This window comes from Pleurodeles waltl, chromosome 9, assembly GCF_031143425.1.
Source record: "Pleurodeles waltl isolate 20211129_DDA chromosome 9, aPleWal1.hap1.20221129, whole genome shotgun sequence".
NCBI lineage: Eukaryota > Metazoa > Chordata > Amphibia > Caudata > Salamandridae > Pleurodeles > Pleurodeles waltl.
This window is the reverse complement of record NC_090448.1, coordinates 403,374,696-403,389,234: the sequence shown is the minus strand read 5'-3', so window position 1 is coordinate 403,389,234 and position 14,539 is coordinate 403,374,696. Positions and strand designations below refer to the sequence as shown.

General features: G+C 43.0%; 1 protein-coding gene across 10 annotated transcripts in view; it reads left to right on the top strand.

Moving 5' to 3' along the window:
• The window catches only part of MARK2 (microtubule affinity regulating kinase 2), a 603,936-nt gene that overhangs the window by 278,482 nt on the left and 310,915 nt on the right, over positions 1-14,539 (top strand). For all 10 annotated transcript variants that reach the window (XM_069207129.1, XM_069207137.1, XM_069207134.1 and 7 more), the window contains exon 5: positions 13,732-13,797. In XM_069207129.1, coding sequence (XP_069063230.1) covers positions 13,732-13,797 — 66 coding nt within the window. The remainder of the gene's footprint in view (positions 1-13,731; positions 13,798-14,539) is intronic.

Below are 14,539 nucleotides of genomic sequence, written 5' to 3'. Positions count from 1 at the left end.
ACGAACGCCTCCTCCCCCGCAAATTGACCCCCCCCCCCCCCACAGCGATGCCTGCAGAGGAAATCCAGAGGCTCCCCCTGACCGCGACTGCCTGTAACAAGGGACCTGACGCCTGAAACCAACACTGCACCCGCAGCTCCCAGGACCTGAAGGAACCGAACTCCAGTGCAGGAGCGACCCTCTGCCTAGCCCAAGTGGTGGCTACCCCGAGGAGCCCCCTCTGTGCCTGCCTGCATCGCTGAAGTGACCCCTTGGTCCCTCTTTACTTCCTATCTAAAACCCGATGCCTGTTTGCACACTGCACCCGGCTGCCCCTGTGCTGCTGAGGATGTACGTCCTGTGACTCCCCCCCCCCCCCCCTTTCCCCAGTGCCCTACTAAACCCCCCTGGTCTGCCCCTGAGGACGCTGGTACTTACCTGCTGGCAGACTGGAACTGGGGCACCCCTGTTCTCCATTGAAGCCTATTTGTTTTGGGCACCTCTTTGACGTCTGCACCTGACCGGCCCTGAGCTGCTGGTGTGGTAACTTTGGGGTTGCCTTGAACCCCCAATGGTGGGCTACCTTGGCCCCAACTTTGAGACTTGTAAGTGTTTTACTTACCTCCAAACCTAACCTTTACTTACCTCCCCCAGGAACTGTTGATTTTTGCACTGTGTCCACTTTGAAAATAGCTTATTGCCATTTTTACAAAGACTGTATATGATATTGCTTTTATTCGAAGTTTCCTAAAGTATCTAAGTGAAATACCTTTCATTTGAAGTATTACTTGTAAATCTTGAACCTGTGGTTCTTAAAATAAGCTAAGAAAAGATATTTTTCAATATAAAAACCTATGGCCTGTAGTAAGTCTTTGAGTGTGTGTTCCTCATTTATTGCCTGTGTGCGTACAACAAATGCTTAACACTACCCTCTGATAAGCCTACTGTTCGACCACACTACCACAAATTAGAGCATTAGAATTATCTACTTTTGCCACTATCTTACCTCTAAGGGGAACCCTTGGACACACTATTTCTTACTTTGAAATAGTAAATACAGAGCCAACTTCCTACAATACCTATTTTTCAATCTTTAGATTTCACCAAATGAATTGCTGTACACCCGGTAGACATCGAAAACCCATTGAAAGGTGCAGCTCCTTAACTGGCTCTGGGTACCTAGGGTTCTTGATGAAGCTACAAGCCATATATATCCCCACAACCAGAAGAGTCCAGCTTGACGTAACAGTATATTACTTTTGAAAATATGACATCGCAGGAAAACGTTAGAGTAAAATGTGGAGAAAAATGGCTTTTTTTCACCTCAATTTCAATATCTTTTTTATTTCAACTGTTATTTTCTGTTGGAAAACCTTGTAGGATCTACACAATGACCCCTTGTTGAATTCAGAATTTTGTCTACTTTTCAGAAATGTTTAGCCGTCCAGGATTAAGCATTGGTTTCACACCCATTTCTGTCACTAACGAAGGAGGCTAAAAGCACAAAAAATAGTAAAAATGGGCTATGGCCCAGTAAAATGCCAAAATTGTTTTTGAAAAATTTGTTTTTTTGATTGAAGTCTGCTTGTTCCTGAAAGATGATGATTTTAGCACCGCAAAGCCTTTGTTGATGCCATTTTTAGGAAAAAAAAAAAACACATGCTTTCTTCTGCAGCACTTTTTTCCCATTATTCTGGAAAAAAACAAAATCTTAGTTGTATTTTGGCTATTTTCTTGGTCTCCTCCAGGGGAACCCACAAACTCTGGGTACCTTTGAATCCCTAGGGTGTTGGGGGGGGGGGAAAAGGATGCAAATTTGACATGGATAGCTTATGTGGAAAGTTATGAAGGCCTAAGTGCGAACTACCCCAAATAACCCAAAAAGGTCTCAGCACGGGTGGGGGGGGTCAAGGGGGAGGCCCAGGAGCTAAGGGGTTAATCTCCTGTACATATATTTTCTTCAAATGCTTTCTGACATTACATCCCCTCCCAGGTATTTTTCCATATCTAGACAGAAGTCATAGTCTTCCTTAAACAGCTGCAAGCAGCAGAGCAACTTTATTTGTTTTTGGTTGGAGTTTTCTTCTCTTGACCCACGTGAATTCCTGATTGCCTTAACGGCCTCCAGTACAACAATGTCAACTCCATCTGATTCACAACTTAATTTCCCACACAGGAGAGTGCAGAGAAACTGGGAACCAGAATCCAGCAACTAATTGGGTTGGGGAAACATGCCATGTGTAACTGTGATTGGAATTTAGTCAATTGTTTCTGTATGTATAGGCTTGGAAATATATTTCAAGAAATAGGCTCCGCTTTAGGGTTGTTTTGATACCTAACTGGGCATTAAACTTGTGTTTAAGTTATTTTAGTTTTCTGGCCAGCTCAAGATATGGTGAGGCTGTGAACCTTGGCAGTATCCTAAGCAATGAAGAAGTTTCTCAGACAGCACCACCACGAGCTCGTTGCTTGAGTCATGGGAAAGAAACACAGCTCAGAAAGTCAAACCCTACCTCAACTACAAAACGACAGGTTAAACCCACCAATCCCAATCAGTCATGCATGACAAGCGAGTGAGTGTGGCTAGCTTGGCATTCACCTCAGAGAATATCAGGAGGAGTTTAGAATCATGATCCACCTTCAGCTGCCATCACACCCCATAAGCATGTCAAGGTTCTGGCTAGCCAAACAGTATTAATCGGCACTTGCATAAAAGGTCACCATGTAGTCAGGCCTTCCTGTGTCAAATTAAACTGTTACTATTGGAAATTTAGGAGGGGATTCACATCGGACTAAGGGATAATTAGATGAACCCTGAAACGGAGACTCATCCATTGCCCATAGTCACCAGACTTCAAAAGTTAGCCAGAACTTTGGATAGGGTCACAAAGGGTTTCAGTGTGCCATAAACCATCCTGAGTCATGGACCTAGGAATATGTGCTGGAATGCCCAGACACACCCAGGAGGCAAACAGCTCCCCACAACTAGCGTAATGTTGTACTTAAGTGGAGCACTGCAGGGCAAAAACGACTGGCACACGTAGCAAATGGAAGTTGCATTAGTAGTAGGGCTAAATGATAAAAAGGCACCCAAACCTGGCACTCCGTAGCAACCTACAAGCTAGTGGTGACAAAGGCTGTGGCCCATCTAAATTGCTGCAGGATCCATGGCTTTGTCTTCATCTTACTGCTGTGTATGTGAGCATTTAGGCTGACCAGAAGCTTTTGGGCCAGACAAGTTTACACCCACTCTGAGATGGCCTACATTTAGTGTTAGCAACCATCATCTCAGGTGCAGTGTCTTGGTATTGTGAACCCCCCACCCCACATTATCACCTTGCAGGACTTTTCATTTCATTCCTTAAGACGCGTGGAATAGATGTATGTTCTACAGTAGGTACTTGAAATTCTACACCACTTTGTCAGTGTGATACTAATTTATTCCTAGTTTTGCCCATAGTGGAGCAACAACAGAAAGAACCCTTATGCACCCATAAAGTGCACTCTCCAAGCCTCTGTTATTCTGTCTATATAAAAAGTCTCTCCCTCGTCAGTGCGTTCCATGCACGTAGATCTGAAATGCTAAGTCGGCAACAGCGCCAAAACATTGTTTCAAATACAATACAAAAGGCTCTAGTGCAAAAGTTCCAAGCCTCTCAGAAGTGTATGGTCACCAGTCCACTGATATGTTCATTTGAGGCATCACCTAACGCCCAACAAACCCAACAAATATGTGCATTACATTTCTTCCTCACCCATTTAGTTTTGGCTTGTGACTCATGATATGCCACCTTTCATGTGTCTAGATACAAAGCACAAGACCACATAGTCTCATACACGTTTTAACCAAGATTCTTTTCATGGAAGGTACAACCAAAGGTCTACAAATGCACCAGACACGCTCATTTGTCCCACTTATAGTTTCACAGTCAGTAGGCTTTGCCTTCTCTCTTTCCTGCCAGCTTCTAATCCCCCGAAAATGAAGTTCTATTTCTCACTTACGTTGTTAAGAATGACTTCATACTTTTTGCACTTTGAATTGTTTAGTTTTCTTTGTTGAGCGTTGAATGGAAGTGGTTACATTGCTAATGCAACGTAAATCCCATTTGTGATTAGAAATGTGTATAACATTTAGAGCTGGCCAGTGGGTTTCGAAAGAGTAACTAAAATAATTCGAATCTGTATCTGTTTTTTGCTAGATTACCCACTTTGCAAGTATTTCTCAGTCAAAGGTTTGCAGAAATTTCTGAAGTTATAAAGATTTATGAGGTGCCACAAGCCTTCAATTATCCTGGCACCAGAATAAAACTGGATGCTACCTGAGCAGTACCTTAGTGAAAAATCAGCAGTGCTTTGACTCCAAGTACAATCACTCCTAGGAGTCACCTGCTTCTGGAACCACTTTGTTGGGGTCAAGCTTCTACCCAAGTTCTGCTTGAGCTAAAAAAAAAAAAAATATATATCCTGCAAATACCTAGGCACAGCCATGTTTCTCCAAGTTGTGATTTCTTTTTATTCATTTTCAGGTCATCCGGTCGAGCCTAGGCAGCACGTGTCTTGTCTCTGCGAGACATGCTGTGTTCAGTATAGGGACTTTAGCCACCTTCACTTTCGCCTCTTGCCAGTTGTGCTTTTCTTGAATGCTTCACTTTTATTGGTGCATTGTGCTAAATGTCCTTCCTTTGTGTGCTAAATTCCCGCCCATGGAGCTTTCACTGAGAGAACATTTTTGTTGCCTATCACATTACGTCACACTTCCTCCTGTTAAAGCGTGTGTTGGCCTCACCTCCCTCCTCCTGTCTAGTTTCAGGTTTGCCTTTCATCGTCATTGGAGAATGTCGATAAAACCTGCCTGACCTACCACTTTTGCGGGGGTTGCTTCCTGCTGCTCACCAAAGCCACCCTCAGTGTAGTCTTCTGTGAGCTCACCAAGGATATCTACGGCAAGAGGATCAAAGTGAGTCCTTGGATGAAAGTGGCTCGAAGTGGGTGAAGCACCATGGCTACCTCTCCATTCATCAACTTTCATCACCCGCACCTGCCCTCCCAGTCACCACCTGCCCTCCCGTACACCAGGCACCACCTGCCCTCCCGTACACCAGGCACCACCTGCCCTCCCGTACACCAGGCACCACCTGCCCTCCCGTACACCAGGCACCACCTGCCCTCCCGTACACCAGGCACCACCTGCCCTCCCGTACACCAGGCACCACCTGCCCTCCCGTACACCAGGCACCACCTTCCCTCCCGTACACCAGGCACCACCTGCCCTCCCGTACACCAGGCACCACCTGCCCTCCCGTTCCCTCCCCACACCTGCCCTCCCGTTCCCTCCCCACACCTGCCCTCCCGTTCCCTCCCCACACCTGCCCTCCCGTTCCCTCCCCACACCTGCCCTCCCGTTCCCTCCCCACACCTGCCCTCCCGTTCCCTCCCCACACCTGCCCTCCCGTTCCCTCCCCCACCTGCTCTCCCGTTCCCTCCCCCCACCTGCCCTCCCGTTCCCTCCCCCCACCCTCCCTCCCGTTCCCTCCATTCCCTCCCGTTCCCTCCATTCCCTCCCGTTCCCCCCATTCCCTCCCTCCCGTTCCCTCCATTCCCTCCCGTTCCCTCCATTCCCTCCCTCCCGTTCCCTCCATTCCCTCCCTCCCGTTCCCTCCATTCCCTCCCGTTCCCCCCCACCCTCCCTCCCGTTCCCATTCACCCCCCCTCGCGTTCACCACCCCTCCTCACGTTCATCCCCCCTCACCCGCCTTCACGCTCATCCCCTCACCCACCCTCTACTTAACCCTCCCCACTCGATTACCAATGGCAATAGCTCGCCCACAAGCGAGACCTATTGTCTTTGCCAATGCTCGTTTTAAAATGCATGAACACATCAACATTTTTCATGGCCACACACCAACCTATGGCCATTTCTGCTTTACTCTCTTCTTTGTTAGCCATTTCAGTTCCTCCCATGTACTCTTAACTGTTGTTGCTTGCTGAAAGCAGACCTTACTGCACCAACAGGTGCAACTCCAAGGCCTAGTTGTTGAAGCTTTTACTTTGTTTTTGCAAACTGATGGCTATGATGAGCAGTTGACTGCCGCATTGTTCATCCTTGGAATGTACATCATCTGCAGCATAAATTCCAACAATTCTACATGCCGACAAAGCTGTAGTTGGAGGTATTCTGCTATTTTCACAGTCAACACTTGTTGGGAATTATCTGAATTTATGCTGTACAAAATGCCCTGTAAAAATAATCTGCTTGTCATTGAACACCACCAACATGTTGCAGCCTATTTCTATGACCAAATATTTACTTTTGGTATCTCAGTGCAGTCGAAGCAGTAGGACGGTGACAGTTTAAACTGATGTTTACACATATAGCCTTAAGCCTGGTTGTAGCCACTGTCAAAATGATTTCTCCTGCACCTCAGAATTTCCCACTTTATCCGTAAATGCTGCCGTCACCTTAATTTCCGTAAACATTCAGTCACCAAAGAACAAGCAACATTTTATAGTCTCCGGAGCAGCCGTGCTCATAGCACCAATCATTTCTGAACAATTTGGGAATTTATTTGGCATGATACCTTGTTTCGCCAAAGAATGTTATTGTTCGTCCTTGTTATTTGGTTGGAGCCAAATACACAAAAGCCCCTACCATCCTAGCATTGAAGCATATTCTGTTAGCTGGTAATGTGACCCAGTTATGTTTCACTATGTACACTTAAATTATACAATCTCGGTGGATTATTATACCAGAGAGTCTTCCATCCATCCCTCCCAAGTTAGTCCTGTTCCTATGTATCCCTATGTCAGATTTACATGTGATTAAAAAAAACTGCACCGCATGTCTCATTAAATAATATGCACATCACTCTTTGGAACATGACTGATGACAAATCTAGCCCAGTAGGCAGACTGCTGTATTCCTTCCATTCATAAAATGTATGACAAATTGTGTAATGTTCATATAAATCCAAGTGTAAATCACTTTCGTGGTAAGCAGGTGAGGAATTTTAAGTGCTAAACTATTGCAAGCAAACAGGATCGCTATGCACTGATTGTTGCAATGGATACCTGTACACTTTAAAAGGTCTTATTCAACTCATGAAAGCCCACACGCCTGCAAGTCTCCATTGTGTTCAGGATGTCATGTTGGAACTAACCATTCCTGTTGCCTCCGTTTCATTGACAAACTCGGTCAAGGCATTTACTTCCCAATATTTTAATTCTGCGTTACCGTGGGAATGTTCTGCACCTTGTACACCCATATTGTTGCCAATTCTTCCTTATACGATAGTGACCAGTCCATTTCGGCTTTCCAACGTGGAGCAAAATAGTTCAAGGAATACTTTCTTTACATTGCTTCCTGACGAAATTCTCTCCATTTTATCATCCACACTGTTAGCATACCCCTGACGTAACAATTCTTGTGCGCTTGGTCCATCCTTCGCAGAGATGTTATCTCATTTTTGCTAGGAAGATCTATTACACAGACATTTTAGCAGCAAATAACTTTGCCTAAACGCAGCCTATAACATAAGGCTTTGTTTTAGAGCACAGGTATCTCTAAAGTGACTACGTGCATGCACACATTACAAAGTTCCAATCGATTAATAAATTAGAAAGAGCTCTTTCTTTTGGATTCCCTCTGTGCTTAATTTAGTGTAATTTGTGCCGACCCAATTTCTCGTCAAAAACTTGGCACAACAATTCGCTCTTTTTGTAATTGAGTAATTTCCCTGAAGTAGTTGAGGGAGTATTCAGTTTCCAGCATAATTATATCACTAGGCGTATCCAAACTTTCAAACCTTTCTATATACTGTTTCTGATAATAGGCCAGGTTGCTGTTGAGGCTCCGTTTTCCTTGCTAATGAATTTATCAGGTTGGTCATATCATCTTCCAAAGGTTGTAGTTGCCATCTGATTTTCTTAGTGGCCATGATATCAATTTGATTGCCCAGCTGAGGAATTGGATCCCTTGGACATGGGATAATAACTGACACCTACGCATCACATGATCACCGTCGTTGGTAGAGTTAACATGAACTTTTTCTATTCCTGGGAAGTGAACTGCTGTAATCCAGATGTAGGCCAGTGTTGACTCTGGTTCGCGAGATGCAAGTAGACGAAGACGGCTGATCATTTGTAAATCCACTGTTCATAGGTTGGAAACCTAAGTTGTTCAGAGTGCTGGCCAGCAGGAAGTCATTCCGAAATTCCTTAATATTGGTCTTGACTATGGGGAGATCCCGGCCTGAGTCCTCGACTTGTTGTCACATTGATGTAAATGTTTTCACCAACTAGTTAGAAATAGTCCCCCCTTAGGAGCCATAGCACATCTGGGTCGACAATAAAATGTTTTGTAAAACCTCAGCTATTTTTTCATGCTTTTTTTTTCTTTGCGGGGTGAAGGGGATTTATATAAATATTTTTGATAATTGGCATCGGATGACCATTGACCGAGGTAGTTTGATAACAAGCTTGCCTTCTTATGTGTGTAATACTGGAACTTCTATTCCCACTTTCTTACGTATGTAAATAGCCACTCCTCCAGACAGATGACCTCATTTTTCTGATTGTTCTGCTGGGTTGTAGTATCTATGATTTTGCTACGGGCGTGCTGATTGCTGCCAGATCTCATGAAGACATGTCATTTACCCATATAACCTAATCTGTATATAATGCAGACGCAACACAACTCTTGTCTGTGCTTTGTTTTTTTGTATTCTTTTGCTTAGTGTTCTGTTGCATGGTCTGCAAACCCACACAGAAAGCCTCAGTTCCCTCTTGAGCAAGATTTGTTTCGTAGATGTTCCCTCTGCCAAACATTCCTGCACTTCTTTTCTGCCTTACTTGGCAGTTGCTCACTTGTCACCACTCTTATTTATCGAAAGGTTTCACACACTTGTTTGAATTCTGTATATTTCGAGTAATCTAAATAACTTATTTTAAAGGATTTTCTGCCGTATTAATATTGACACAATGGAGAGGCCCAAGCAAACATGTATGCTTCATACATTGAGAATTCCCAACCTTTTACTTTTTATCAAATAATTTTCCTGTAGTACTGATTCCAAGAGGATTTGTAAGTCATAATTTCCAGAACCTGGAAGAATATGAAATGTGAATTCGAGAGGTGTAGTTCCTTAAGCGTGTATTGCTTTCACTAGGTTCCTCTTTGTGGGTGTGTGCTTTGAGTGTGTCTTGTGTATCAATGATGGTGCGTGTTTGATTGCTTGTTTTTTGTTACGTGTAAGTCTGGCTTGTCAACGCACAATTGTAAGTCCATCAGGACTTGAGCCAGTGATCAGAGATAAAAGCCTGAAATGTTTATTATGAAAAGTCATGATATAAGCAGTAAACAGGACTTATTTATTGTGAAAAACATATGTTCAAGCCAATAGCCCTTTTAGGAGGGATTTTGCTACCTGGAACCACCCAGATTACCATATATAGGCAAGGGTTTTGTTGTTGGTTATTCCTTGTGACAAACTGTTGGACTCGAGGATTTTCACTTTGAAAATTCTTGTTATGTCATTTTAAAAATGATTGTGTATTGTTTTGTCAGCTGTGATTTTGTAAATGTTGGTAATTTTGTGAGTGCATAACTATACTTTAGGAAGGATTATTCATAATAAAGAAGGCCTGAGTTGGTTGTGCTAACAAGCAAGTGATATAGGCCTGACTGGTTTATTTGAAAAAGGTACATCAGAGAACATTAAGTATAAACTTTTGAGTTTGAAAACATTTCACAAACACTGTAGGGAGAGTTGTTAATCTGACAATTATAAGTTAGAACTAATAGACCCTTAACCCCTACGGTGCCTGGGATGAGCTGGTCTCGCCCTCGGCCTCGGTTCTCGTGGGCCTCTCACCCACACCCCGCAACAGGGATGGAAGAGGAATCGCTTCCCCTTCCTCCCCGACCCCCCCTTGAACACCCCCAGTGGCGTCTGATGACATCAGCACATGATCGCGTGCTGACCTCATCAGAGGTCATCTCCCATTGCGTTGGAAGCATGCTTCCAGCACGATGCAGAAGGGAAATTGGCCTATATTGACTTGGGCGTTCTGCCCCCAGGGGGGCAGAAGCCACTAGACACCAGGGATTTTTTTTTTTTTTAAATGAAACTGTCATAAGGGGGAGCGCCAGAGGGCAGATGGAGCAATTACCCCCGATCCACTCCCCAGGGGCAGAAAGCCTACTAGATGCAAGGGAATAAAAAAAAAAAATAGTGGGCTGCTGGCTACGAACCAGTATGGGCATGGTTATGCCCCCACCCAAACTGAAGGGGGTAACTGTCTTTCAGCTCTCCCCTGCACACTAAAACATGTTATTCCACGGCAAGCAAGAGGACATTTTATTATTTTGGGTTTTGGTTTTACATTTGGGCCTTGAGAACTTGTCTAACTCTCAAAATCGTCCCACTTGGAATGGTGAGGGCTGCACTTTTTGGACTGTGGGATGCTGCCATGTAGAAAATCTCCAAGACCTAGACACATAAGAAAACTAAACATCTGGGTGAGCCCAGGGTGGTGTGCTCCACATGCACCCTCCACCATTTTCTTAACCACAATGTCCTGCAAAGCTCCAATTTTGCTGGAAATCACACATTTTTCCCACATTTTTGTGATGGAACGTTCCGGAATCTGCAGAAATTAAAAAAAATTCTACTACCCAGCATTGTCTCATCTATACCAATAAAAATTCCGCCCACCTGTCAGTCAATTTCAATATGTTTTTATTTCAGCTGTTATTTTCTGTAGGAAAACCTTGTAGGGTCTACACATATGACCCCTTGCTGAATTCATAATTGTGTCTACTTTTCAGAAATGTTTTGCTTTCCGGGATCCAGCATTGGTTTCACACCCACTTCTGGCACTAACTGGAAGGAGGCCAAAGGCACACAATCTAGTAAAAATGGGATAGGTCCCACTAAAATGCCAAAATTGTGTTGAAAAATGTGGTTTTCGGATTCAAGTCTGCGTGATCCTGAAAGCTGGGAAGATGACGATTTTAGCACCACAAACACTTTATTGATGCCATTTTCAGGGAACAAACCACAAACCTTCTTCTGCAGCCGTTTTTTCCCTTTTTTTTTTTTAAACAAATTTCCTCTGTATTTTGGCTAATTTCTTGGTCTCCTTCAGGGGAATCCGCACACTCTGGGTACCTCTGGAATCCCTAGAATGTTGGGGAAAAAGGACGCAAATTTGGAGTGGGTAGCTTGTGTGGACAAAGTTATGAGGCCCTAAGTGCGAACTGCCCAAATAGCCAAAAAAAGGCCTGACACTTGAGGGTGAAAAAGCCTGGCAGTGAAGGTTTTAAAGATGGATTGTTACTCCACTCTGTTAAAGCCTACAGACAGCTATTGCATTACACGCTATCTCGTAGATTGCTGTAGTTGGCACAAGATTTGCTGTTTGCCTTCCTTTTCTGAAAAGATGTGGCAGGTAGAATATTTCCCTTTTTATACTCCTTGTAAACCCTCTTAGGAGGAGCTAAATATTGTTTTGCCAACAGTATTTTTGTGTATACTTATGAGAGTTGCCACATGTGAACGCTTTGGCACAATTTAGTAGGCCTGTGTTGGTTATCGTGACTAGCAAGTAATAAGAGCTATAGGTTTGATTGATTCCTTGGGAAAATCCTTCATATCCTGTAGGCCTGGTCTGTTTATTGTGAAAAGTAATAACAAAGGCAGTTGATCAGAATTAGTTATTGTATAATGCTTTCATTGAAGCCAACTGACTCCTAGAATGGATTGTTATTACATGGTGTTAAAAGGCTGTAGACAGGTGTTTTGTTACATGGAATCCTTGCGGATGAATTTAGTAAACAGGATTGTTTTTCAGTACTGTGGATAAACCCTTGGGGTAGTAGATTTGCACTGTGATAATCCTTAATAGATGTTATTTTGCTGACTGTAATTATTTTTTTATGTATGTATTTGTAATCTTACTGTTTGCTTAATTTCTGTCTTGTGAGAAAGTTTGTTCTATGTAGAAGACCTGGATTTGTAACGACGAACCAATGATAAGGGGATTGTTACTATACTGCTAAGTTCTGTTGATAGACATTTTGGTACATGGCAATACACAGATTACTGTAGTAGGCAAGAGTTTAGTGTTAGTTACTTCCTTTGACAATCCCTGTGATAAACCTTGCTAGATCCTCTTAAGAGGGCATGGCAGGTGTAGCTGTCTGCCAGTCCCTTGTTATGTTTTTTTTTTATTTTAAACTCTACATACATACATATACTTAAATAAATGGAGGGTCTTTGCATCATCCCTCATCTGCCTATTTGAATGCCTTACATATTCTGCTTCTCTCCATGACAATAAATTGCAGGGGCAGTGGGTTAGCACAGTTCTGCTATTGGCTACTGCCTTTTTTGATGAACACATGCGCACCCACCTGAAAATTAGTGTGCTTAAGTGACTGAGCTAGCGGGACAGTCATTTAGTTTTCCATTTTTCCCTTTCGTATGTCCCCTCGTATGTTTTTTTTAGGTTCCTGTAACTTGTCAGTCTGTCATACTGGGTTTCTTGCTTTACTTATATTCTTTGATGTTTTATTGGTGTGCATGTTGAGTTTGTGTCTGTTTTATTTCAGATGTTTAAGTAAGGGATAGATGTCTGAGTCAGAGTATAGATTAATGGTTATACAAGAATGAGTGACAATGCATATGATGACTTCTTCAGTGCCTTAAGTAATCAGGTATTTAAAAGGTACTTTCAGTTATGTGCCTAATATATTGCATTCTCAGTGTTTGTTTATGTTACTTAGTTATTGTCCGTATTGAGAGAACATGTAACAAAGTACTGAGGTTTCTCTGTGATGTGAAAAAATCAGAGTGTTTTATGTCCATTGTGTTAATTGAAATACATGTGGAACGTTTACATGCTTGGCAGATTACCTGTCTGGTTCCATTAAATGAAGTGTTTAGGTCCATCTGGATGAATAGTTTGGCCTTTCTATTCTTTGAATTGGAGACATCAGAAATTTGGCTATGTAGTAAAGATGCGCATGGATCTGCAGATTCCTGAGTTTCTTGAAATCTTGAACTGAGTAAGATGTGGACAGACCTCCCAGTGCACCTCTGTCTGTGGATAAACCCAAATTTAACGATATGGCCTATTAATTTCAGGTATCTATGGGTCTTCAAGTTCATATCTCAAGGTACACTTGGAATAGAGTTTGCACCTGCATATTTAATTTTAGATTTTCTTTTATTGCCTTGAAAGTAAAAAGCTTCAGACACTCCTGAAGACAACCTATCCAGTGCTTTTAGTTTGTCCACAGTGCTTTGAAGCATTAGACAACTACAGTTAAGAGAAACATGCTGTGCAGGCACAAACCTGGTGTTCAGTAGAAACTCAGAAGAAAGCTTTCACTTTGGGTGAACTGATTATCAGCTTTCCTTTACGTAGTGGGCAAGGAGCCATTAGCCATGAGCCATTTGGTACAAGAGCATTCAAACCTTGCCCTGCCTTGAACTGAATATTGGATAGACACGATTTTCTTAAATTATGTATGTATGTTCCGTCCCACTTCCCTCACGAGTGGCACTGAAATAAGGAAAGTCACTTAAATACCATTAACTGAAGCTGTAAAGTGGGTTAACTCTGTGGATCCAGTATTGTCATAATCATGCAAATAGCTGGCAATGTTGTTTTTGTTGGATGCACCCACTTCTCTTATTCAGGTTACTCTATCGCTTAAAATTCTGACAGATTCTTTCTTTTATCTTACAGTTAAATTATTTGAAGTGATAGAAACTGAGAAAACCCTATATCTAGTGATGGAGTATGCTAGTGGAGGTAAGTTGTTTCAGGGATGTGCTGTCTCAAGCAGTTACTGTGCCTGCAGCTATGTGAGAAGAACCTTGCGTAAATGGCCTTCTAGTATCCATTTGTGCTATTGACTATCTTATGGCTCTTGACCATAGTGATCTGTCTTTTAAATTGACATACCGATTCCGCACCTGGTATCCTTAATTCTTGCCTTTTCATCACATGAAGCCATTCCCCCCCACCACTCTTTCCACTTCACTGAGCTTTGATAGTTTCCCCTTCCCCCTCGCCTCGATGAGTAGATGGTGGCTTTCTTTCCTGTCTACCCGCATTGTTGGTACCTGTGGTGTAACAATAGTGCTTTGGGATAATTTTGCCTCTTCCTCTCATATCCAATACCAGTTCTTAAATTCCGAATTAATACATTTCATAGAGGATTCTCTGCTTTATCCCGCATTATTTTTTTTGCCTGGAATTTACTCCATCCTCCACCTGCCTAAAATCCTCTGTTTCATTGGTCTTTATTGGTTATTTCGTAGAAAATTGTTTGTTCCCTCATTCCTTTACCTCTGTTCTCATTTATTTTCTTTCCCACTGCCATGGCAGGCCTCTTCTACCCTGGCAGTACTGTCTGCTGCCTGACTAACCAGCCACCCTACTGTCTGCCTGTCATCTTGATTTGGTTTTCACGTCACTTTCTTACCTATGCCCTGTCTGTTAATTCTCCTACCTATCTTTTTTATCCAACCTGTTTTCTCCTTCCTCTTCT